The sequence below is a fragment of the Nomascus leucogenys genome, chromosome 15 (genome assembly GCF_006542625.1).
Source record: "Nomascus leucogenys isolate Asia chromosome 15, Asia_NLE_v1, whole genome shotgun sequence".
Lineage (NCBI taxonomy): Eukaryota > Metazoa > Chordata > Mammalia > Primates > Hylobatidae > Nomascus > Nomascus leucogenys.
Window position 1 is genome coordinate 82,188,805 of NC_044395.1, and position 27,365 is coordinate 82,216,169.

The 27,365-nt window shown below is 36.8% G+C and overlaps 1 protein-coding gene across 2 annotated transcripts in view; it reads left to right on the forward strand.

Annotated features, from left to right (window-relative positions):
• Positions 1-27,365, forward strand: part of NELL1 (neural EGFL like 1) — a 915,720-nt gene that overhangs the window by 688,419 nt on the left and 199,936 nt on the right. For both annotated transcript variants that reach the window (XM_030829406.1, XM_030829407.1), the window contains exon 15: positions 18,978-19,073. In XM_030829406.1, coding sequence (XP_030685266.1) covers positions 18,978-19,073 — 96 coding nt within the window. The remainder of the gene's footprint in view (positions 1-18,977; positions 19,074-27,365) is intronic.

Sequence of the window (27,365 nt, forward strand, 5' to 3'; positions counted from 1 at the left end):
GTAACATAACATCATTCTGTAGCACAAAATCTTCCAGTGCTTGATTGCATTCAGAACAATCAAATAAAGTTTTAAACATCCTAATGACCGTAGGAGAACTGATGCTTTATGAATTTTCTGTTACCGTCTCCTACAACTCAGCCTCTGACTCACTTGGCCTTTTTGCAATTCCTGGACATACTAAATATGGTCCTACATGAAGCCTTTACGCTAAGCTATTCTCTTTGTCTAGAGTACTCATCACCACACTATCTGCCTGGCCTGTTCTTGGTCTTCTTTTATGTTTGTGCCAAAATGTCAATTTATTAGGCCTTCTGTGATCATCCTAAATAAATAGTAACCCCTCTACCAATATTTCTTATCTCCTTTACCCTGCTTTAGTTTTTCCCGTATCACTTACTATAATTTGGATTATTGTATATTTATTTGTTTAGTTTATATTTTTCTCCACTAGAGGATAAGTTGCATATGACCAGGAACATTATCTGTTTTGATCATTGTTATTGTTATGTGCTTAGGAGAGTACTTGGCACACAGTAGTATTTTGATTGACAGTTTTTGAATGGATGGATGAACAATACTTAGAAGATTTTTTTAACTGAGAAATTCATAGAAGCATTCAAAATGTTTGATGAGAATTTCTGGGTCCATGCTTTATTAGGAAAAACTCAATAAATTTTAAGTGTAATATTACTTAAAACAGATTACAAAGGCCTGCAGTGGGGTCTGATATTAATTCCTCATTTATTCTCATGAAAAATACACACAAATAAATTGGGGATGGCCCTTAATTGGTGTGGCTTTAATAACAGGTTTGATCAATTTTGGATCCTGTTCAGTGATGTTCTTATCTCCCATAGGCTAGTTTCTATTGCAAACTGCTTTTCTTACCTGAGCTTTCTTGTCCTTAATTCTTACTACTCTTACAGAAAGAAAGAATATAGTCCTTGAGGCCCAAATGTTATTAAATGATTTCTCTGGGAAACTTTGCTTCTCTCCTGTGTACTCTGCAAATGCTGGATGAAGCTGTGAGATGCCACCTCTTTTTGTCCCTCTTACCTGGGTACTCTGTGCCTGTCCTTTCTTTGTTTTGATCATAATACACTAATGAGATTCCATATTCTCTGCATACTGTGGATATGGGAGAAGCATTTTAAAGATCTCGACATGAGGACATGAGTAGATTCCTTTCCAGCTGAGAGTCTGAGTTGGGAATAGCTCTCCAGTTGGGCAGAAAGATGAATATTATGGAAACTTCATTATAGCACCCTCAGGAAATAGTCAGACAAGGCATCTTGCTTGATCCCTTCATGGCCAGTATCATGTGGGCTAAACAGGTGGATTAAAAAAGCAAACTCAGCATGATTGAGGAACTATACCTAGTTGGATAAGGCTATAGAACTTGCTACTGGCGAACAGTGGCAAGGTAAAAAATCTTTGAGATATGAGGCACTTACTTTCATATTTCCCTTGTCATTTAAACTTCATCCCAACTTGAAGAAGAGCTATTCATTTCACAAGTGAGGAAACTGAGGTACAGAGGAGATAACTTGCTGAAGGTCACACAGGTGGTGATTAAATCCAGATTTGTCTGTTTTTCCACAGACTATGCTCTTTTACCTCCACCATGCTGCCTATAAATTAGAAATACATTTTGAGGGATTTGAGCTTAAACCTTTTAAAAATAACATTAGCGCAAGAACAAGGGCAGCCCATGTTGTAGATGAGATATAGCTAAACATCTAGAAAGGCAGATCACTGGGCAGTGGTGATGGCTCCAGTGCCAGCGGCTGTGTGCAGCATGAAAGCAGCTGTTAATCAGACATGCTCACTTAAGAGGACCCTGGGTTTTGACTTTGAAGGCAGCCAAAGAAAGGTTGAATATATGTTTTTGAATTCTACAGCAAGCAGAGCTCTTTTGAATTCTTTATTTTCTAAAAATGATAATTAATAATTCTAATGCTTACTTCCTTGGTTGAGCTCTTCAAACATGGAATTAAAAGTAGTAAATTTTCAACAAAATACATATGACAGACTGTTAACCCCGTAAATTAGGGTTTCATTTGCCTTAATTTCTCACATCAGTGTATTTTTCCCAAGATGGCTTTCCCCACGTGTGTGTCTAATAAACCAGTGATGTCAACAATAATTAGTACCTTTGAAGCAGCTGAAACTTAACGCTGGACCTGCAGTTACATTATTCCTCACAACAACTATATAAAGAAGGTGCTGTTTTAACATTTTATTTTGTCAAAAAGAAGATAAGGCTTACCGCAGTTTCTAGATGAGCCCAATGTCACATAGCTAGAGAATGGCATGTCTGAGATTTGTGTGAGGCTCCCCACATCCAGGAGCCCATTGTCTGAAAGACCAAGTCTCTGCATGGGTTAAGTATTTGAAGGGGTGGGGTTAGAGGCAGGGACAGTATTGTCTGCAGGATATGATGGCTAAGTTGCGAGATATGATGGTTTTTTTTCTTTATTTATTGTCTTCTTCCTCTTTTCCTCCCTCCTTCTTTCTACTCTCCTCTCCTTCCCTCTTCACTTATTTAAAACTTCAAACCAGTTTCTCTCATTGGGTGAAATTGGTATTGCTTCTCAGGCCCCTGATGTCCTGCTGAATCCTGGGTGTGATGAGAATCCCAGCACCTGGAATTTAGTCTCAGCCTCATAATTAACTTTCTCCGGGCTAGCCATCTAACTTTTCTCCTTTCAGCTTCCCCAACTCCAGAATCCAGATATAATTACAAATTACCTTTTAAGATTATTGTGAAATGCTTTTTAAACAAAAGCAGAAAGTGCTTTACAAATCTGAGAAGTTGTTCAGGTTTCAGGATGGAGGTGGGAAACAAAGAAGCTCTCCTGAGAACTCTGGTCCACCCAAATTACCCAGCTACTATCACTGCAGGTTGGATTCGTATTTATTTCAAGATTTAACATGTAATTCCATGCAGTTATATAAAGTTGCAGAATGCCTTTACCTGGGAGAGTCTGCTGGAATTTGTCTCTTTAAAAGTCTCTAGACTGTGACCTCCAGGGGTAATATAAGCGTTGGCTCTGATATGGCAGTGCAATAGGAAACCTTCTGACCTTCTTACCCGGGGCTTTCTCTTCAACTGCTTTTCACAGATACCCCTTTCAGGCTCCCATTTCCTAGTGCTCCTGTAAATGCTGAATGCCAAATTTTGAATTGCTTTCAGAGTTTTTACTGCAAAGATATAATTTGATATTGCTTTAGTGTCCTAGGGAGTCCTGAATTAATTTCTTGAATTTTGCATTTTAAAATGTGAACATCATCTTTTATTCTATTCCTCCTCATACGTTTTTGTCTTAATCTCCCATCATTTTCCTTGCTGTTGATTCCAGTGCCCAACAAGCTCTCAAACCCTGGCACTGATGTGTGCACCAGTTAGTGAGAGGCAGACTGCAAAGAGATTTTGATATTTGAGAAGAAAATTCTCTATTATATGAATTAACCTAGAGAAAAGGGGGCTGATGTATCTAAAAAGTGCTCACCGTTTTGAGCACTCACTATGGGGTGGGTACTATGCCAAGTGCTTTACATGTACTACCTCATTTAATTCCAGTTTTACCAGTATGATACAGGTTCCCTGAGTGACCCGATTATACAGATAAGGAAGGAGATACTTACAGAGATTAAGCAATTTGTCAAAATCAGTCAGCAAATAAGTGAAACCAGGACTAGAAGATAGATCTGTTTCTAGAATCATGCTTTTACTAAGCCAAAGGCTGTATGGAAGAAATACTCAGGTACTTGAGTTGTTTGGAAAATGTGTCCATGATTGACCACAAGGTTAGGGTTAAATATTCCTCACTTCTAAGTTCTTGGTGATTATCTGTTGAATTGCCCTTCCTTTTTAATGAGTCTTTCATTTCTACATTCTGGAGAGTTTAAATTCACAAAAACTTTTTCAAATTCAGCATCAGTTCTATGGAGCCATTCTTGACCTTCTGGTCAGAAGAGTTTTCCGTCTTGGCACCTCCTCTTGACCTTGTACAGGCAGTATTGCTTGGATCTCTAAGGCACTACATGATCTGCACACTTCATTCCTTGGGGCCTTTGCACTTGCTATAACCTTTGCCTGGCACATTCTTTGCTTGATAATTTCATGGCTCACTCTTTTCCCCTTTAGGTCTCTATTCAAATGATCTCTTTTCAGTGATCACCCATTATATGTCACCCTATTTAATTGCAACCTTCCCCACTGACACACTTCCCACACTGTGTCTGCTTTATTTTTCTCCTATCACTTGCCATCATCTAATATCCTATGTCTCACATTTATTTTACCTGTCTCTTCTCCATAAGAATATAAACATTTATTTATTCTGTCTCTTCTCCATAAGAATACAAACCCATCAGAAATATTTTTATCTGTTCTGTTAACAAATAAACAGAACTTGAGCCCTGGTTCTGAGCAATCCCTTGTACAGAGAGGGTGCACAATAAGTTTTTATTGAATGACTGAATGAAGGACTGTCTGCCTTTTTTCACCTTTGACAGTGTTGAGATAGGGAGCTAGATGATTCCTTGTTGCGGGGCTGTTCTGTACTGCTAACCTGTAAGATATTTAGCAACATCTCTGGTTTCTACTCACCAGTAGACCCACTAGTAGCAGTTGTGACATCCAACTGGGATAACTGAGAGTGTCACCAGACATTACTAAATATATCCTGCAAGTAGGGGGCATTGTCCTCAGTGAAAACACTGTTTGAGACTCAAAGATCCTGGAGAACAGGGATCGTATATTACTAGAGCATATAATAATACTGTAGCACATCGTAGATGCTTGATAATATTTTAAAATTAATTTGTTTATTAAAATAGTTTTTGGGGAACAGGGTTCTTGGTTACATGTAAAATATCTTTAGTGGTAATTACTGAGATTCTGGTTCACCCATCACCCAAGCAGTGTACACTGTACCCAATGTGTAGTCTTTTATCCCTTGACCCCCACCCTCCTCCCCCCTGCATTCCCAAAGTCCATTGTATTATTCTTAGGCCTTTCTGTCCTCATAGCTTAGCTCCCACTTATAAGTGGGAACATATGATATTTGGTTTTCCATTCCTGAGTTACTTCACTTAGAATAATGGTCTCCAACTCCATGTAGGTTGCTGCAAATGCCATTACTTCATTTCTTTTTATGGCTGAGTATTATTCCATGCTGTATATATACCACATTTTCTTTATTCACGCATTGGTTGATGGGCATTTAGGCTGGTTACATATTTTTGCAATTGTGAATTGTGCTGCTCTAAACATGTGTGTGCAAGTGTCTTTTTCATAAAGTGACTTCTTTTCCTCCAGGTAGATACTCTGTAGTGGGATTGCTGGGTCAAATGTAGTTCTACTTTTAGTTCTGTAAGGAATCTCCGTACTGTTTTCTATAGTGGTTGTAATAGTTTGTATTCTCACCAGCAGTGTAAAAGTATTCCCTTTCACCACATCCATGCCAACATCTTTTTTGTTTTTTACTTTTTAATTATGGCCACTCTTGCAGGAGTGAGGTTTCTTATTGTGGTTTTAATTTGCATTTCCCTGATAATTAGTGATGTTGAGAATTTTTTTGTATATTTGTTGGCCATTTGTATATCTTATTTTGAGAATTGTCCATTCATGTCCTTAGCCCACTTTTTAAAGGATTATTTGTTTTTTTCTTGCTGACTTACTTGAGCTCCTTAAAGAGTCTGGATAGTAGTCCTTGGTTGTCCATAGTTAGTGAATATTTTCTCCTATGCTGTGGGTTGTCTGTTTGCTGATTATTTCTTTTGCTGTGCAGAAGCTTTTTAGTTTAATTAAGTCTTATCTATTTATGTTTGTTATTGTTGCATTTGCTTTCGGGCTCTTCGTAATTAACTCTTTGCCTAAGCCAACAACTAAAAGAGTTTTACTGATGTTATCTTCTAGAATTTTTATGGTTTCAAGTCTTAGCTTTAAGTCTTTGATCCATCTTGAGTTGATTTTTGTGTAAGGTGAGAGATAAGGATCCAGTTTTATTCTTCTGCACGTGGCCTGCCAGTTATCCCAGCACCATTTGTTGAATAGGGTGTCGTTTCCCCACTTTATGTTTTTGTTTGCTTTGTATAAGATCACTTGACTATAAGTATTTGGTGTTATTTCTGCTTTCTCTATTCTGTTCCATTGGTCTACATGCCTATTTTTATACTAGTATCATGCTGTTTTGATAACTATAGCCTTGTAGTATAGTTTGAAGTTGGGTAGTGTGATGTCTCTAGATTTGTTATTTTTGCTTAGTATTGCTTTGACTATGTGGGGTCTTTTTTGGTTCTATATGAATTTTAGGATTGCTTTTTCTAGCTGTGTGAAGAATGATGATGGTCCTTCGATGGGAATCACATTGAATCTGTAGATTGCTTTTGGCAGTATGTCATTTTCACAATATTGATTCTACTCATCCATGAGCATAGGATGTGTTTCCATTTGTTTGTGTCATCTGTGATTTCTCTCAGCAATGTTTTGTAGATTTTTTTGTAGAGGTCTTTCACCTCCTTGGCTAGGTGGTATATTATTTCTAAGATTTTTTTTTTTTTTTTTTTTTTTTTGAGGCAGAGTCTTGCACTATCTCTCAGGCTGGAGTGCAGTGGCACAATCTCAGCTCATTGCAACCTCTGCCTCCCAGGTTCAAGTGATTCTCCTGCCTCAGCCTCCTGAGTAGCTGAGATTACAGACACCTGCCACCATGCCCGGCTAATTTTTTTTTTTTTTTTTTTGTATTTTTAGTAGAGATGGGGTTTTGCCATGTTTGTCAGGCTGGTCTTGAACTCCTGACCTCGGGTGATCCGCCTGCCTCAGCCTCCCAAAGTGGTGGGATTACAGGCGTGAGCCACCGTGCCTGGACTTTTTGTTGTTGTTGTGGTTGTTGCAGCTGTTGTAAAGGGGATTGAGTTCTTGATTTGTTTCTCAGCTTGGGCATCGTTGATATGTACCAGTGCTACTGATTTGTGTACATTGATTTTTGTATCTTTAAACTTGACTGAACTCATTTATCAGATCTAGGAGCTTTTTGGATGAGTTTTTAAGGTTTTCTAGGTATACAATTGTCAAACAGCAACAATTTGACTTCCTCTTTACTGATTTGGATGCCCTTTATTTCTTTCTCTTGTCTGATTGGTCTGGCTAGGACTTCCAGCACTATGTTGAATAAAAGTGGTAAAACTGGGCATTCTTGTCGTGTTCCAGTTCTCAAGGGGAATGCCTTCAACATTTCCCTTTTGAGTGTAATGTTGGGTATGGGTTTGTCATAGATTGATTTTTTATTATCTTGAGGTATGTTCCTTCTATGTAAATTTTGCTGAAGGTTTTAATCATAAAGTGATACTGAATTTTGTCAGATAATTTTTCTGCATCTATTGCGATGATCCTATGATTTTTGCTTTCAAAAATTCTGTTTATGTGGTATATCACATTTATTGACTTGTGTTTGTTAAACCATCCCTACATCCTTGGTATGATAATGGTCTATTATCTTTTTGATATGCTGTTGGATTCTGTTAGCTAGTATTTTGTTGAAGATATATGCTAGTATTTTGTTGAAGATGTATGCATCTATGTTCATCAGGGATATTGTTCTGCAGTTTTGTTTTTTTGTTATGTCCTTTACTGGTTTTGGAATTAGGGTAATACTGGCTTCATAAAATGATTTAGGGAGGATTCCCTCTTTCTCTGTCTTTTGGAATAGTTTCAGTGAGATTGGTACCAATTCTTCTTTCAATGTCTGATAGAAGTCAGCTGTGAATCCAACTGGTCCTGGACTTTTTTTGTTGGCAATTTTAAAATTACTGTTTCAATCTCACTACTTGTTACTGGTTTGTTCTATTTCATCCTGATTTATTCTGAGAGGGGTGTATATTTCCAGGAACTTATCCATCTCCTCTAGATTTTTTAGTTTGTGTGCATTAGGTGTTCAGGTAACCTTGAATGATCTTTTGTATTTCTGTGGTATCGGTTGTAATATTTCTTGTTTCATTTCTAATTGAGCTTATTTGGACCTTCTGTCTTCTTTCTTGGTTAATATCACTAATGTTCTATCAATTTTGTCTATCTTTTCAAGAACCAGCATTTTATTTTATTTATCTTTTGTATTGATTTCTTTGTTTCAATTTCATTTAGTTCTGCTCTGATCTTTGTTATTTCTTTTCTGCTGCTGCATTTTGGCTTGGTTTTCTTCTTGTTTCTCTAGTTCCTTGAAGTGTGATCTTAGATTATCTACTTGTGCTCTTTCAGACTTTTTGATGTAGGCATTTAATGCTGTGAACTTTACTCTTAGCATTGCTTTTGCTATATCCTAGAGATTCTGTTATGTTGTGTCACTATTATCATTCAACTCAAAAAAAATTTAAATTTCCATCTTGATTTCTTTGTTGACTCAAAGATAATTCAAGAGCAGATTATTTAATTTCTATGTATTTGTATAGTTTTGGGGCTTCCTTTGGAGTTGACTTCCAGTTTTATTCCACTGTGGTCTGAGAGGATACTTGATATAATTTCAATTTTTAAAAATGTATTGAAACTTGTTTTGTGGTCTATCATATGGTCTATCTTAGACAATGTTTCATGTATTGAAGAAAAGAATGTATATTATACAGTTGTTGGGTAGAATGCTCTGTAAATATCTGTTAAGTCCATTTGTTCTAGGGTATAGTTTAAGTCTATTTTCTCTTTGTTGACTTTCCATCTTGATAATCTGTCTAGTGCTGTTAGTGGGGTATTAAAGTTTCCCACTATTATTAAGTTGCCACCTACCTTATTTCTTAGGTCTAGTAGTAATTGTTTTGTAAATTTGGGAGCTCCAGTATTAGGTGCATATATATTTCCCTGTTTGATCCTTTTATCTTTATGTAATGTTCCTCTTTGTTTTAATTGTTATTGCTTTAAAGTCTGTTTTGTCTGACATAAGAATAGCTACTCCTGCTCACTTTTGGTGTCCATTTGCACAGAATATCTTTATCTGCTCCATTCCCTTAAGTCTTTATGTGTTAGGTGAGTCTCTTGAAGACAGCAGATACTTGTTTGGTGGACTTCTATCCATTCTGCCATTCTGCATTTTTTTAAGTGGGGCGTTTACGCCATTTACATTCAATGTTAATATTGAGATGTGAGGTACTGTTCTATTCCTCATGCTAGTTGTTGCCTTTATACCTTGTTCTTTTTCCCCCACTGTGTTATTCTTTTACAAGTCCTGTGAAATGTATGCTTTAAGGAGTTTCTTTTTTTGTATATTTTGAAGTTTTTTTTCAAGATTTAGAACTCCTTTTACCATTTCTTGTAGTGCTGGCTTGGTAGTGGTGAATTCTGTCAGCCTTTGTTTGTCTTAAAAATGCTTTATCTCTCCTTCATTTATGAAACTTAGCTTTGCTAGATACTTTTTTTTTTTTTTTTTTTTTTTTTTAGTTTTAGGAAACTGAAGGTGAGACCCCAATCCCTTCTTGCTTGTGAGGTTTCTGCTGAGACATCTGCTATGAATCTGATAGATTTTCCTTTATAGGTTAACTGATACTTTTGTCTCACAGCTCTTAAGATTCTTTCCTTTGTCTTGACATTAGATAACCTAATGACTGCATGCCTAGGTGATGGCCTTTTTGTGATGAATTTTCCAGGTTGTTCTTTGAGCTTATCATATTTGGATGTCTAGATCTCTAGTAAGACCAGGGAAGTTTTCCTCTATTATTCTCTCAAATAAGTTTTCCAAACTTTTAGATTTCTCTTCTTTTTCAGGAACACCGACTATCCTTATGTTTGGCCATTTAACATAATCCCACATTTCTTGGAGGCTTCGTTCATGTTTTTGATTCTTTTTTCTTTGTCTTTGTCTTAGTGGGTTAATTTGAAAGCCTTGCCTTTTAGCTCTGAAGCTCTTTCTTCTACTTGTTCTAGTCTATTGTTGAATGTTTCCACTGCATTTTGTATTTCTCTAAGTATGCCTTTCATTTCCAGAAGTTGTGATTGTTTTTCCTTTATGATATCTATTTATCTGGGGAATTTTTCACCCATATCCTGTACTGTTTTTTAATTTCTTTAAGTTGGTTTTCACCTTTCTCTGGTATTTCTCTGAGTACCTTAATAATCAACCTTTCAAATTCTTTATCTAGGAATTCAGAGATTTCTTCTGGGTTTGGCTCCATTGCTAGGAACTGGTGTGATTTTGGAGAACTGTTATAGAACCCTGTTTTGTCATATTACCAGAATTATTTTCCTTTTCTTTTTTTTTTTTCATTTGAGTGGACTAATTCAGTGGAGAGGTCTGAAACTCAAGGCCTGCTGTTCACATTCTCTTGTCCCACAGGATGATCCCCTGATATAATGCTCTCCCACTTTCCCCAGAGATGGGACTTCCTTAGAGCTGGACTACAGTAATTGTTATGGCTCTTTTGGGTCTAACCACCCAGCAGAGCTACCATGCTCCAGGCTGGTGCTAGAAGGGGTCTGCAAAAGTCCTGTGACATAATCTGTCTTCAAATCTTCCAGCCATGGATACCAGCACCTACTCTGTTAGATGTAACAGGGAAGTGAAGTAGACTCTATGAGGGTCCTTGGTTGTGGATATGTTTAGTGTGCTGGCTTTCTTGAATGCTGGTTATACTAGCAGTGAAGTTGTCACATAGACACCCTTATGACTTCTGGTTAGCCAAGATGTTGTGGGCAGTGGAATTAGGTGTTGTCTTTTTCTTTCTGAGATCAGTTATTCTGTCCTGAATTGCTATAATGGAGTTGGTTGGCCTCCAGCCAAGAGGTGGTACTTTCAAGAGAGAATTAGCTGCAGTAGTAGTAGGGGGCTCTAAGCTTGCCCTAAGATGGCCAGGGTAAGTATTTTGGTTTCTCAGGCAATGGGATGGGCCATAAAACTCCCAAGAGATTGTCTTTTGTGTTAGGCTAACAGGGTGGGTAGATAAATATTATCAGGTGGGGGCAGGCTGAGGCAAGTCTGGGCTCAGACTTTCCTTGGGTGGGGCTTGCTGCAGCCACAGTGGGGAATGGGGGAGTGGTCCTCAGGCCAATGGGATTATGTTTCAGAGGGGATCTTGGCCACCTCTGCTGTGTTATATGGTTCATCAGGGAAGTGGGGGATAGAGAGAGGCCTTACCCAGCTCCCATACAGTTGGCGAGGTCAGTCTCACTCCCACAGTGCTCTGCTCAGGCTTTGCCCCAGGCCATGAGCTACTCTTCTGAGAAAGCTCCTATCTACAGATGCTCCCACCCATCTCCCAGACTTCACTCAAGAAAATTTGTACCCAGTGAAAACCACTTCCAATTTCAGGTGGGAGCTTCCTTTGCCCCAAAACCCTTTCCCAATTCCACTGGCTGCCTGCCCCAAGGTCCCCTGTGAGATATAGTCAAGGGATGGCTTCCTGGGGCTCAAGGTGGAGGCTGGGAGTATGTTCAAGGTATTTCTTGTGCTACTTGTACTTTCAAATTTCTTGCGACTCCCTAAACCCATTTAATCTCTAGGTAAGGTTAAATCCTTCTTTGGTGATCTGGATTTTCAGATTGCCAAGTGGAGATGTGTGTTCAGAGGTAGGTTTTTCCCCCTTTCACATTTTGGGCACTCACAGTTTTTCACCTGTTTCACAGAATTTGCTTCTTTCAAAGGATTAGTGAATTCCTTCAGTTTTCCTGGTATGTTCCTGCAGTGGTTCGTGGAAGAAAAAGATCACGGTGTGAGTCTCCAAATGCTGTTCTGTCCATCCATATGGGAGCTACATGTTAGATTTGTCTCCTATCTGCCATCTTCCCCAGAATCTCTTGATAAATTTTTTTAAGCTGGATTGATCTGACTTTAAATGTTTATCTCAAATATTATGATATAGTTACTATAAGACTATCCTCTCAAAATTTTTATTTTCTCTTATATAATAAATTTACTTCAATAACAAATATGTGTTTATTATCACACAGGTTCAAGATGATATACAGGAATTCAGAATTGCAAAAAATGTGATCTTAGTCCCTAAGAATCTCACAGTCTGGTTAGAGAAGCATATACACTGGCCAAAAATGAAATGCAGAGGAATGTAGTATCTGTCTCCTCAACCCATGCCTCTCCCATCTAATTTATCCTCTGTAGTAGAGATTTTCTGCAGAGGCCTGGATAATAAATATTTTCACCCATAGAAGCCATATTGTCTCTGTTATACCTACATTCATGGAAGATAGCACTTGTAGACATTTTCTTATATAAATATTTCTAGAACTAAGAGCAACATCTCAATTTGAAGATTTCAGGAGTAATGTAAAAGACTTCAGGCCAGGCATGGTGGCTCATGCCTGTAATCCCAGCACTTTGGGAGGCCGAGGTGGGTGGATCATGAGGGCAGGAGATCGAGACCATCCTGGCTAACATGGTGAAACCCCATCTCTACTAAAAATACAAAAAAATTAGCCAGGCGTGGTGGCGGGTGCCTGTAATCCTAGCTACTCAGGAGGCTGAAGCAGAAGAATGGCGTGAACCTGTGAGGCAGAGGTTGCAGTGAGCCTGGATCGCACCACTGCACTCCAGCCTGGGTGACACAGCGAGACTCTGTCTCAAAAAAAAAAAAAAAAAAAAAAAAAAATTAATTCCCCTGTCCTGTCATAAAATGCTATGGACTAAAAGGGTAAACAAGTGGTTTTTAAACTTCAGTTTTAGTGGATTGCAAAAACAAGTCATTGGATCGTAGCTGCACTTTATAAATGATATAGAATAGAGTAGAGTAGAAAATATCAGAATGCATTATATATACTAAGAATACATTTTATGTTTCTGTGTATATGTGCATATAAAGGTCTTTAATAAAAATTTTATTTCATATTCTTTTATTGTAAAGTTAGCAATGCATAGTCTTAAACTGACTAACTCAAATAATAGACAGGGCAAAAGTGCATATGCAGATATGTAGGTGGTAAATGATTGTGCCTTAAGGTAACCAACAAATCCAAGAGGTAGCAGGGAGATGAGAAGTTGAAGGGGATGGTTCACAGATTCTAAAATGCCCCTGCTTCTCTGAATGGCTTACTGCATTCTTTTTAAATATTCAGCCTCTCACCTCAGTGTGAGTTATAAACACCTTTTCATTTTCTTCTATTAAGTGCCTTTCCTCAGGACAAAACTTTGACCTGAAATGTCCCTTTTCCTGTACTTCTCCACCTGGCGAAAAGCCCATTCATTCTTCCAGGCCCATCTCAAATGCTAGCTGTGTTGCGCAGCTTTGCATCAGTCCACCAGGCATAGTTAATCATTTTCTCCTCTTTGTTCTTTCAACACTGTGTTCGTGCTACTGCAGTAGCATTTATCACATTTTATTATGCTTGGTTTTATATGCCTTTCTCTCTGCTATTCCACTATGAGATTCTTGGGGATGGGGACAATTTTCATGACTAATTGTAGACTTCCCAATGCCTAGTACGTTATCTGCACATAGTAGGTGGTAGAGCCCTAAATGGAGAAAGCTTAGTGATGTGGTTAAGACTCTGGGCTCAAAACCCAGGATGCCACTGTGCAGTGGTGCAAACCTCGATAACTTGTTTAGCTTATCTAAGCCAGCTTTGTCATCTGACAATGAGTATAATATGATTAATCGACAGTGTTACTGTAAGGATGAAATGGAATTACGATATCAGGCTTTACTGCAGTGCCTGGCATTTAATAAGTTTTCAATTTACCATTAGTATTGTTGTCATTATTATTATGATTACTGTTGAAAGGAGAGTGGAAATGGCTACTGGAACTGCTGATACAAACGTATATAGTAACTGATAGTGTGGAAAGTGATTTTTGAAGTAAATAATTAGATTTCGTAATATACTCTGTGCTTTAGAACATGATGATAATATGAAAAGCAAGTATTGTAGACATCTGGATGTTTGTTTTTATATTCAACTGGCCATGTTACTGATTTTTACTCTTATCTTTCCTCAATATTTTAAACTATTTTGGGGGAGAGGTAGAGGGGGGAAGAACGGAAAACAGGATTAAAATAATAAAATTTTGCTCCTGAAGACACTTCATAAACTTAATTGTGTAAAGTTGGGGCAGAATTTCTCAACCTCACCACTATTGACATTTTGGGCCAGATCATTCTTTTTCATATAGGGCTGTCCCGTGCATTGTAGGATGTTTAAACATTCGTGGTCTCGACTCACCAAGTAATAGGACCACATTGTTCCTCTCTCCATCTTGTGACAACCAAAAATGTTTGAGGGACTTTTGATAAATATGCTCTGAACAAGGTGAGGAATGAAACCAAAAAGCAAATGTAAAGGTGATGATATCACCTTTATTATTAACAGAGCTGGGTGGGAGAAATGAGTTTCTGTCTGTAAACTGAGCTGGCTTGCTAAAAATGAACACAGAAGAAGGCCGACTTATCCACTGAGTGCCAGAGAGGAAAGAGTCATTATAGAAGTAAGGAAAACTGATCATGTCTGAAGTCAGCTCATTCTCAAGAAAGAAGAATGGCGGGCATGGTCCTTTGCCAAACATGACCAGATTTTAATGATTTCCTTCCCATTTTGGATCTTAGGCAGACATGGTCAAATTAATTATAATCTTTGGTTCCTGACACCTTGTAATCACTGTCTATAGTGGCCAGCTTTTATTTATTTAAACAGTTATTTTTAATAATATAATTCATACCTACTAACATGCTACCCAAAATAAAGCTGGAAATGCAACAATTGTCTGCTTCGAGTCACACAGAGCTTCCCAGCCCATCCTCCTGCCTCTCCCACTTGAGCAGCATCATCCTGATATCTATCTTTCCCAAATTTACCAACAAAATAAATCCCTCCACCTCCACAGGGTAGAATGAGCAAAGTCAGCAGGCAGAGGTCAGAAATTAGCTTCAGGAAAATGCTGCCTCAAGGAAAATTCTTCCTCAAGGAAACTAGGAAGGAAGAAAAGGTTTACCTTTTAACAGATGGTGTTGAAATTTGTATGTTTACTTACTGTTTCAGGATTTCAGGGTGTCCCTAGGAACTAAATATATGCCATTAAACTTTAAGAAGATTATGAGAACACGTTTAGAAAGTGAAGGGCTATTACTTTTTATTAGTGTAGAACTGCTTTTGTTGAAATGAGTACATGTTGATGGTACTGGATATCCACAAACCTGGCATCTGCAAACCCACCTTCTCGTTTTGTTCCCCTTAATACCCATATTTTATTTTACATGCTGAGAATATTTTATATTTTAATATAAAAAAGTACTTTTTCTGTGGATTGAACCTCTCTCAAATATGAGTTTTGTGATTTTATTTTCTTGCACAATGAAAAGAGTTCTTTCAATATTAGAAGCATACCATTTTACAGTTGATCCAATCTAACATCTCCTCCAGGGCAGTAAGTTAATAACAAATGGCACTATATAATAACAGTTCAGGTTTATCTTACTACACGCACACACACACCCACCCACACCCACACCCACACACACACAATCTATTTTTGCCACACCAGAATCTGGGTAGCAGTTCAAGAAGAACCAACATACGAAGTCACATATCCATGGTACCTGAGTTTCTCTGAGTTTTCAAAGGAGCTATGATTCTAAGTTTCATTGCAAACCACGTGATGTTACAAAGGGCACTAAGTTAAAGAAGGAGTGACGAGGAGTCCTCACTAAAGAATAAGCTCCGTGACACAGGGATCTTTGCCTTCTTACTGCTGCATCTTTAGAATCTAGAACATAAACTGGTTCATAACTGTATCGTTATCTGGAAAAGCAGAGTCCTGGTGATAAATAACAACAATCACATCCAGTTCGTGAGCACAATCCATTGGCTGTGCCTTATGCTGGGTGGGTCTACATTGGTAACTTAATTTAATCCCCCCAGCATGAGTGTTGTTATTATCCTCAGCTGCTTTTTTCTTGAGAAAACTGAAGCACAGATGAGTGGAATGACTTGCTGTAGTTCATACAGTTAATAAATATAGAGCCAGAATTAGGACCATATAATTTCTGCCAGCCCATCTCCTCACAAACTGGAAAGACAATGTAGCGGTGACCCAGCTCCTTGTTTTGCTTAGGCCATCAACTAAATAATGCTGTGCAAATTACCAGTCCTCTGCATATCAGAGTCCTTTTCATTGAAATGCTGAGTTCATAGTCAATCAAGAAGAGCCTGTCCATATATGAATAATCCATGCACAATCTTTAGACTAAGATACATCAGTATCTTCTGATATTTTATTACATGTTCAAAGAAAGCTTGAATTTCCACAAAGTATTTTATGTTTTTGATGACATATCCCTTCTTTATTTGCTTTGTTTTGAAATTACTTTGGTATATTGTCTAAGGTTCAACTAGGGAATGATTTCTTGGTTATTTCAGATAAATATCATTAAAAATAATGTGTGCCTAGATTGGGAGAAATGTGACTAGTCTCAGGCAAAAATAGAAATTAGATATAGGTACATAAACTTAAATAGCACTTCATCCCTATCCTTTAATGCAACATGTGCAATTTAGGCATTTTTTTTTTCTTTAAATTTTTAGTCAGTTCCCTTAGCCCTTATGGAACTATTTTAAAAATAAAATAAACCTGCCTTTGTGAACACCGGGTTGTAGATTAACCCACACTGTAACAAATAAGGAAGGGGTAAGATTTCGAAGGCAAAGATGTCTTTACTTGAATCTTGTCTCTGCTACTTTCTACCTATGCAGCCTTAGGACACTTGATTTCAGAGCCTCAAGTTCACCATTTCTGTAATAAGAACAATACACCTATCAGATACCTCCATGAAAAGAATGAAAACTACCCTTGTTAGGAAGCAAATCAAGCATAAATAAAAAGGGATGTCTTAAGCCCATCTTGGTGAAGCTGAACACCTTGTATGATGATGATTAGATTGTATTCTAACATTGGGTTTATATTGTCTGGATATTAGACAATTTGTTCCTGGTCCATGACCGTGTTTCACAGTCATAACAATTCTGTTATCAGCTAATTGTATTTAACAGGATACTTATATAACACTATGTGCCGAACACCATTTTAAGTTCTTTGTAAATGTTAACTCATTTAATCATCATACTACTCTGTTTATTCTAATATCTGCACATCCTTAGAACATCACAGACATCTCGTGCTCTCCTCATAAAACCCTCCACTGTATCATCATTTCTACTTAAGGACTGAGTAAATCAAACGCATATACCTACCATGAAACAGCATCAAGTCTGCTAACCAGGTCTGCAAAACTTAGATGAAGTGCTGTTTCAACTCTGCACTAAAGAAACCCAAGCTGAGCCTTCTCTTTTCAAGCCCCTGCCTTCTTTTGGTGCTACTTAAAACTTTTTCTTACTGGCTTTCCATCTGTTATTTTTAGCTTGCAAAAACACTTTACTGTTCTTTGAAATGTCAGTTACCAGAGTCCACGGGGTATAATTTTTGGGACAAGAGGTTTTGCATACATCTGTCCATGTGTATTTTATATATTTCGGTTTCTGTGATGAACTTACCATGGCAGGTACTGTCTTTTTTTTTTCTTTTGCATAGGCGAACTGTTCTAAGATGCTAGAAATAGGAGATGATATTTGAATTCTAAGGTACACACTATCCTTTGGCAGAGGCAAAGGAAGTTGAAATTAATTGCTGAAGCTATGAAATGTTAAATTCAAGGGGTATTAAATGATGTGGAAGACAACAATATTGTGAGGGGTTCTACATATTTGGAATAGTGTTCAACTTTCTGAACACATCATGTGGGTTTTGAAGTTAAACTCGTATTAATTTTGAGTGATCATGGCAAAATATAACCATGACATTTTTCTAGGGTGGCTTTTTCAAACTACAATTAAAATTTCAAACATTTGCTCACCTATCTTTCTTGTGAATAAAATAAACTCAGGGTTAACAGTTGCAATATCTTCATTAATGAGAAATTTTGCACTTTTAGTACACTAAATTCTTGGTTATCCAGCAAGGTTTGATATTAAATTAACTGGATGGAAGAGTTGCAGAATTGTTAGAACTGGAGTTTTACTATCAGAACAACCTGTAAAATGTAGATTAATTCATTTAACAAATCAGTTTTGAGCATCTGCTATGTGAATAGATACTGAGGCTACAATACAGTGGTGAGTAAAAACAATTATGCTACTTATTCTTATGGGTCTTACAGTTCAGTTGATAAAGCAGGAGATGGTAATAAATTATATGTAAATTTACAATTGTATTTACTATTGCAATGGAGAGGTTCATGGAGCTATTTTATGCTGTGCAAGTATGTACTAAGGGGAACTAACCTGGTATGGGAAGGCTGACAGGATAGCGCTGTGAAGGAGTAAGAATAGCTCTGCAATGCTTATCAAGAAAACCTAAAAATCCATACTCTTGGGACCAGCATTTCCACATTGAGGCATTTTTCATAAAGGAATGATTTAGGTTGTGCTAAGCATTTTAGCTATCAGGACAAGGCATTGCTTTCATTACCAAAATATTGGAAACAGCTTATATATTCAAATTTAAATGATTAGTTACATTTATATTATAAATATTAAACTATATCGACTATCAGAAATCTTTTTTAAAGAACATAAAAGTTTTTATTGTCATAAGAGATGTTTAGTGAAAAAGATTAGGTTACAAAATAGTGAACATTAAAAAGGCCTTTACCTTCATCCTGACCCTACCCTTCCTAGTTACTCAATTTATTCTATTCGATTTCAAATGTATAAATGAGAGTAAGAGTTATAGCGGTTACTACTAGCTACCATTTAGCACATGCCAGCCCTGTGATAAACATTTTACATCCGTTATTTCAGTTGATTTGATATAAACCAGTGAAATAGGTATTATTACGTTTATTTCTTTTTCTGTATGGAATTTTTAAATATATCAATACAGATGTGTGTTCCCTATGCAACAAAGAAAGAATTGCTTCAATGCTCCTGCTGTTTACTATGAATTTATTTATTGCATTTTATCTAAGATAAATACTTTGTTCTCTTGCAACAGCTTTCTGTGAAGAGGGCTGCAGATACGGTGGAACGTGTGTGGCTCCTAACAAATGTGTCTGTCCATCTGGATTCACAGGAAGCCACTGCGAGAAAGGTAATCTAGCTTGTTTTATGGGGGATAGGGAGAAAGATTGGTAGAAAGATTGATTCAGAAAGAATAACAGTTCTTTCTTTAGGAATAATACTGTGGGTTGACTTGATACATTGTATTGTGATGGTGGATGTGGCTCTCCCAAAGTGGGTACCTTTCTGTCATTGCTTAAAAGGCTACCTCTCTCTGAAAACAGAGCTTCATTTGCCTTCTCTCCAACGCGTTTAATTTAGCAAGGTCAAGTCTTTTCTCGGCTATAGCTCAGTGTGCATTTTTAGTGCTAATTAGAGATAAAGCCTGATGAACTGACCTGCCTCACTTATCATCTATTGGGTAGCATCACACACAGTTATTAGAATTATAACAATCTGCTGTGTCAATGGAATCTAAATTAGCAGCACATGCTCCTTGCGTAAAACCACATTAAATAACTCCAGCAGCAGGTTTATTGGTGTGCTTGAGATTTTATTCTAATATTGGTTTGTTAGGAACATTATCATTCATAGACCTGATATTATAAGCCAATTAGTGTAAGTAAGATTACATTATGTGCAACTTTCTATTTGCAATAAATGTTGTGTTTACATTTGGCACTATTTGGCAAAATCCAACTCTCTTATTGATTGGAGAAGTCCTTCTATTTTTGTATAAGTGAAATTTGATGTTCAATGCCAATGTATGTGTCAGTGCAAACAAGGGGTTTATGACACGTAAAAGTGAATATTTCAGTTTGTTTTTCCATGTGTTTTGTTAGGGTAAAATCACTGCATTGTGTTTTTTTTCTGGCTCTGGAATGTCACACTTACTGCGTTTCATATCATAGCATAGAAAAATGGAAATAGGATGTCGTATTTATTATCCTTATTATTACATGATGGGGGAGGTGTCTTCATCTGGTGCCAGAGATATAAGCAAAGTTCTTGTTTCCTTTCCTTCATGTTTAGAAGCTTCTGAATTTAGATAACATTTTTTAATGTGCCCATTTATTATTTCTCACCCTGACCAACCTATTACATTGCACTGCCTGTATATTTATGAGGCAGTCTAATCCTTTTAAAAACATGTCAGAAGGTAACTAAAATTGTTCATTAAGGAAGTCAGTGAACAATATTTGCACCACTGTTTCTATATTTTGTGACATTATCAACAAATAAAAATATATCAAATAATAACTGTTTTTTCTTAAAAAAAACATATGAAAGAGTCATGTACTACCTTTGAGCAGCACAAGAGAATTACCACATAGAGCTAAAGAATTCTTGCTAAAAGCAAAGAAACTTAAGGGTAGCTTAGGACACATGTCTTTACTGCACTACATTTAATTTTAAGTAGGTTTTTTAAAATGAAAAAAACAAAGAAACAAACTAAAGATTCTTAATGCTTCCTGTAGAACTGCTGTATTTCCCTAAACTGAATACACAGAATTAATGCGGACAGAATGGTAATAATGATAATGTCAATAATCATGGATACTACTACTAATGATATGTAATTTATTATGCAGTAATTGTGAGGATTTTTAAATGAATATTTTAAGATTAAACAAAAGAGTTAGATATTATTACTCTTATATGTAACCAAACTAAAATTTAGCTAGTGTAAGTAACTTATGCAATTATTAGAACTGAGAAAAAACACAGTTGTATCCCACAAAGCCTGTGTTATCAAACCTTGCATGGGTTTTTCAAGGATACTACATGGATTTTTTATTAAAATATATATTCTTGGGCCACCTCTCCAAACTAGATGGAATATCAGGGGGTGGTTTCACCAATCTGCATTTTCACCAAGCACCTGAGGATATTTAACCATAGCAACTACTGGAACATTCTTATTTTTTTACATTAGAAATAGCTGGAGGGAAACATTACCTTAGACCAGGGCCTGTGATCAGTGGCAGACCAGGAAGAATTGATTATGGTGTCTCATGCCTTCTTGATTTGTCCTTTGTCCTTTTCTCTGCTCAGTAAGTGGGTGATTGCATCAGTGCTTACAGTCTGGTTTGTAATGTGAAGTCAGAAAAATATAAAGGAGAAAATCAAGACCAGGGAAAAAGTTAGACAGAGATAGGCAAGCATGGGTCCCTATGTAAATATTAAAGTTGACATGGAGAATTGCATATTCTTGAACTCTTGCACAATCATCATAAAGGGAAAAAATACAATAAAATAAAACAAGATTTCTCTGCATTTAATGCTATACTTCATCTGTAGCAAAGTCATTCCACTTAATATTGGCCAATACTCAAATTCTATCAGATTGTTCATGGAATGAATAAAGTACATATTTTTCAGTCAGTTTTGTACAAGGGATCTAAATAAATTATAGGCTACACACTGAAAATCTGTGCCATTATCTTGTCTGAGTTATTTTGTCATGTTGATCATTAGCAATAAACATTAAGTAAGTCTATTTGCCTTAGAATAGTTTTGCTAGATGCCTTGAGACTCATAGTGCCACAGGAAAAATGCAAATGAATTGTGAATGTCTTGTGGCATGATTACACTAAATCTTTCATTTGATTTGTTTTAATTTTAAGTCTAAGTAAATGGTCCCATTTGAGCTATATAGAATCCACTTATGTTTAGTCTGAAGCATGTTCTCTTATCCCCCTAGTTATTGGTTTTATTCATTGCTTGCAATATTCAGCCTTTCAAAATTCAAGTACACTTAGTAAAATCATTTAAATAATTTGTTAAAGAAAATTCCTATCTGATGTTAATAATCCCACTTGTGTTTGGTATGTCACACACAGATGAACAACTCTACATTTACTTTCCATTGATGACATTTCAGTAACCTTAAACTCTTCATAACCCCCCTGAAGCAAACATGTTGCCTCCTTTGGTTTCTAAACAACGTATAATTCTAGTTCTTCTCCTACCCTTCAACTTCCTCGTCTGTGTGCTTAGTTTGATTTGGTTTTACAATTAGCATGGAGATGAGTAAAGAGAAAGATGAGTGAAGAATCAGTAAGAGGAGTAGTTTTGCCACTCTTAGGATGGAAAAGGGCTGCTGGTAAATGCTCTCTTCTCAACCTGGCTAAGAACTAAAAGGACAGAATGCCACATGGATGTAATGTAGCCACCTACAAAACAGCATGAAACAACACAAAGTCCTCACAGAGAATTTTCACATGTAAAATCAAAGAGCTACACTAAATCCAGAGATATGTTAACTGCCACAAAACAGCAGAAAATCACCCTCTAAGAAGTATGTGAGACTAAGTTTTCTATTTGGTATTTTTACGTGCAAATTTGCAAGCAACAAGAAGGATAGATTAAATACGAAATAGGGAGCTATGTCTAGATCAGGATTTCTATTTTTTTTTTTTTTTAGTGGCTTTAAACAACAAATGTTTATTATCTCATAGTTTCTATGGTTTGAAATTTGAGAGCAGCTTAGCTGAGTGGGTCTAGCTCAGGGACTTTTATGAGATTGCAGTCAAGATGTTGACTGGGCCAGTAATTGTCTGAAGGTTGGGGAGTCTCTTTCCAAGATGGCTCACTCATGTGGCGATTGGCAGGAGGCCTCAGTTTCTCATTTTGTGGGCCTCTCCACAGGCTACACGAGAGGCCTTATAACATGGCCACTGGAATCCTCCACGTCAGGTGATGGGAAAGAGAGTGAAAGCAAGGAGGAAGCTGTAATGCTTTTTGTGACTTGATCAAATGCTGTTCACATTGGCCATATTCTGTTCCTTAGAGGAGACTCACTCCAGCCCACACTCAAGGGGAGAGGAATTAGGCACCACTTCTTAAAAAAAGGATTGTCAGTATCTGTGGGCATATTTTAAAACCACCACACTGTGAACCCTGTTATTTATTTTCAAACCTTGGCTCTGATTTTAAACTCCTTGCTTTGGAACCTTTTCCATACCTCTCAAACTTCCCTTGAAATTTTCTGGTTTTAGTCTTTGACTCCCTACAGCTTGTGCTCTTGATCATGGAACAAGATATATTGCTTACTTATCTGACGTTGAACAGCCACAAACTGGGATTCGGCTACCAGGCTGTGTGGAACTGACTGTGTGTGTCTGTGTGTGCGTGTGTGTGTGTGTACGGGCACTTGTGTGTGCACATGCAGGTGTGGACTTGCTCATCCAAACAGAGAAGAAGGAAGAAGGCAGGAGTTTATGGATGTGAATGTAGGTGGATCCTAATGTGTGTTCTTAATCCTTTTTTTTTATTATTATACTTTTAAGTTTTAGGGTACATGTGCGCAATGTGCAGGTTTGTTACATATGTATCCATGTGCCATGTTGGTGTGCTGCACCCATTAACTCGTCATTTAGCATTAGGTATATCTCCTAATGCTGTCCCTCCCCCCTCCCCTCACCCCACAACAGTCCCCAGAGTGTGATGTTCCCCTTCCTGTGTCCATGTGTTCTCATTGTTCAATTCCCACCTATGAGTGAGAACATGAGGTGTTTGGTTGTTTGTCCTTGCGATAGTTTGCTGAGAATGATGGTTTCCAGTTTCATCCATGTCCCTACAAAGGACATGAACTCATCATTTTTTATGGCTGCATAGTATTCCATGGTGTATATGTGCCACATTTTCTTAACCCAGTCTATCGTTGTTGGACATTTGGGTTGGTTCCAAGTCTTTGCTATTGTGAATAGTGCTGCAATAAACATACGTGTGCATGTGTCTTTATAGCAGCATGATTTATAGTCCTTATTTTTCAACTTTTATTTTAAATTCAGGAGTTACATGAACAGGTTTCTTGCCTGTGTATACTGCATGATGCAATAAAATCCTAGACATAGGATGAGTAATCCTGTCACTTAGGAACTGAGAACGATACTCAATAGTTAGTTTTTCAGCCCTTGCCCCCTCTCTTTCCGACTCTAGTAGTTCCCAGTTTCTATCATTGCCATCTTTATGTCCATATTTACCTAAATGTTTCGCTCCCACTTATTAGTGAGAACATGAGGTACTTGATTTTCTGTTCCTGTGTTAATTCACTTAAAATAATGGCTTCCAATTTCATCCGTGTTTCTGCAAAGGACATGATTTCATTCTTTTTATTACTGTTTAGTATTCCATGTACCATATTTTCTTTATCCACTCCACTATTGAGCACTTAGATTGATTCTATGTATTTGTGAATGTCTACTGTGAATAGTGCTGCAATGAACATGTGAGTACATGTGTCTTTTGGTAGAAAGATTTGCTTTATTTTGGATATAAATACAGTAATGGGATTGCTGGATCAAATGATAGTTTTAAGTTCTTTGAGATATCTCCAAACTGCTTTACACAGTAGCTAAACTAATTTACATTCCCACCAACAATGTATAAGTGTTCCCTTTTCTCTGCAGCCTCACCAGCATCTGTTGTTTTTTGACTTTTTAATAATAGCCATTCTGACTGGTGTGAGATGGTATTTCACTGTGGTTTTGATTTTTATTTCTCCAATGATTAGCAATGTTGAGCATTATTTTATATATTTGTTGGCTGCTTGTATGTCTGTCATCTTTTGAGAAGTGTTTATTCATGTCTTTTGTCAGTTTTTTATTGGAGTTATTTGTTTTTGCTTGTTGAATTGCTTATGTTCCTTATATATTCTGAATATTAGACCTTTGTCGGATGCATAGTTTGTGAAGATTTTCTCCCATTCTGTAGGTTGTCTGCTTACTCTGTTGGTAGTTTATTTTGCTGTGCAGAAGCTCTTGAGTTGAATTAAGTCCTATTCATCAATTTTTGTTTTTGTTGCAATTGCTTATGAAGAGTTAGTCATAAATTCTTTCCTAAGGCTGATGTCCATAGTGGTGTTTTCTAGATTTTTTATAGGATTCTACAGTTTGAGGTCTTATATTTAATTCTTTAATCCATCTTGAGTTAATTTTTTGTATATGGTGAAAGGTAGCAGTCCAGTTTTATTCTTCTGCATATGGCTAGCCAGCTATCTCAGCACCATTTATTGAATAGGGAGTCTTTTTCCCACTGCTTATTTTTGTCAGCTTTATTGAAGATCAGATGGCTGTGGGTGTGCAGCTTTATTTCTGGGTTCTCTGTTCTGTTCCATTGGTCTCTGTGTCTTTTTTTACCAGTACCATGCTGTTTCGGTTATTGTAGCCATATAATATAGTTTGCTGTCAGGTAGTGTGTGATGCCTCTAGCTTTGTTCCTTATGCTTAGCATTGCTTTGCTATGCAGTCTTTTTGTTTTGGTTCCAAATGAATTTTAGAATAGTTTTTTCTAGTTCAGTGAAAAACTACATCAGTAGTTTGATAGGAAAAACATTGAATTTTGTAGGTCACTTTGGGCAGTATGGCCATTTTAATGATATTGATTCTTCCAATCCATGAGCATGGAATGTTTTTCCATTTGTTTGTGTCATCTATGATTTATTATACCAGTGCTTTGTAGTTCTCCTTGCAGAATTATTTCACCTCCTTGGTTAGATATATTTCAAGGTATATTTTTGTGTGGCTATTGTAAATGGAATTGTGTTCTTGATTTGGCTGTCAGTTTGAAAGTTATTGGTGTATAGAAATGATACTAATTTTTATACATTGATTTTCTATCCTGAAACTTTACTGAAGTCATTTATCAATTCCAGGAGCCTTTTGGCAGTCTTTAGGGCTTTCTAGATATAGGATTGTATTGTGCATGGAGAGAGACAGTTTGACTTCTTTTCCTAATAGGCTGCCTTTTATTTCTTCCTCTTGCCATATTGCTCTGGTTAGCACCTCCAATACTATGTTGAATAGGAGTGGTGAGAGTGAATATCTTTGTCTTGTTCCAGTTCTCAAGGGGAATGCTTCCAGTTTTTGCCCATTCAGTATGATGTTGGCTGTGGGTTTGTCATAGATGGCTCCTATTATTTTGAGGTGTGTTCCTACAGTGGCTAGTCTGTTGAGAGTTTTCATCATGAAGAGATATTGGATTTTATCAAAAGCATTTTCTGTATCTATGGAGATAATCATATGGTTTTTATTTTTAATTCTGTTTATGTAGTGAATAACATTTATTGATTTGTATATGTCGAACCAACTTCACGTCCCAGGAATTAAGCTTATCTGATCATGGTGAGTTAACTTTTTCATATCCTGTTGAATGCAGTTTGCTAGTATTTTGTTGAGAATTTTTGCAGCTATGTTCATCAGGCACAATGGCCTTTAGTTTTCTTTTATCATTGTACCTTTGTCAGGTTTTGCTATTAGGGTGATGCTGTCTTTGTAGAATGAGTTAGGGAAGAGTCCCTTTCTTTGATTTTTTTTGGAATAGTTTTAATAGAATTGGTCAGCTCTTTGTATGTCTGGTAGAATTTGACTGTGAATCCATCTGGTCCAGGGCATTTTTGCATGGTAGAATTTTATTATAAATTCAGTTTTGGAACTTGATATTGGTCTATTCAGCATTTCAGTTTCTCTCTGATTCAGTATTGGGAGATAATTGTTTCCAGGAATTCATCCATTTCCTCTAGATTTTCTAGTTTGTGTGTGTAGTGGTGTTCATAATAGCCTGTGCGGATCTTTTGTATTTCTGTGGGATCTGGTTGTAATGTCATAGATCAGGATTTCTTAACCTAGAAGACACTATTGACATTTTAGTTCAGATAATTCTTTGTTGTGGAGGGCTGTCTTATGCATTGTAGGATGTTTAGCATCATCCCTGGACTTTATTCATGAAATGTAATTAGTAGTACACCTCCAGTTGTGACCATCAAAAATGTTTTCATACCTATCACCTCAAACACTTGTCATTTCTTTGTGGTGAGAGCATTCAAAATTAAATAAAGCTTTTAAAAAGTCTCTAGTAAAATTAAAGAAAAATTCTCCAGACATTGCCAAATATCCCCTGGGAGACAAAATCTCATCCCATTAAGAACTCATGGTCTAGATGTAGCATTTTAAAAAGTCTTTTTAAAAAATATGTATATATATGTATATATATTATAGATTATCATGTCTCAGTGTTATTTGATAATATGAAAATTATAAGCTTTTTTGACAAGAAAAACACTTAATAATCTCTTGAACATTTTTAAAGTACTTAGGGTTTACTGTGATTAGAAAATACTTAACCATTCAAAAGCCGGAGACTGGATGACATCCATCATGTGCTATGAGAGGCACACCTTCTTACAGTCTTAGGAACCAGGTTGGTATGGAAACTCAGTCTACTCTATATTCACCCTCTCTCAATGGTGGAATAAACATGATGCTCCAACTCCACCCAAGGAACATGTGACTCCAAACCTTGTGTTCTCCTAAAGGAAGATAGTATACTTATCCTCTTTCTTAGAAGAAAAATTTAAATGTATGTAATAATGAAAGAATTT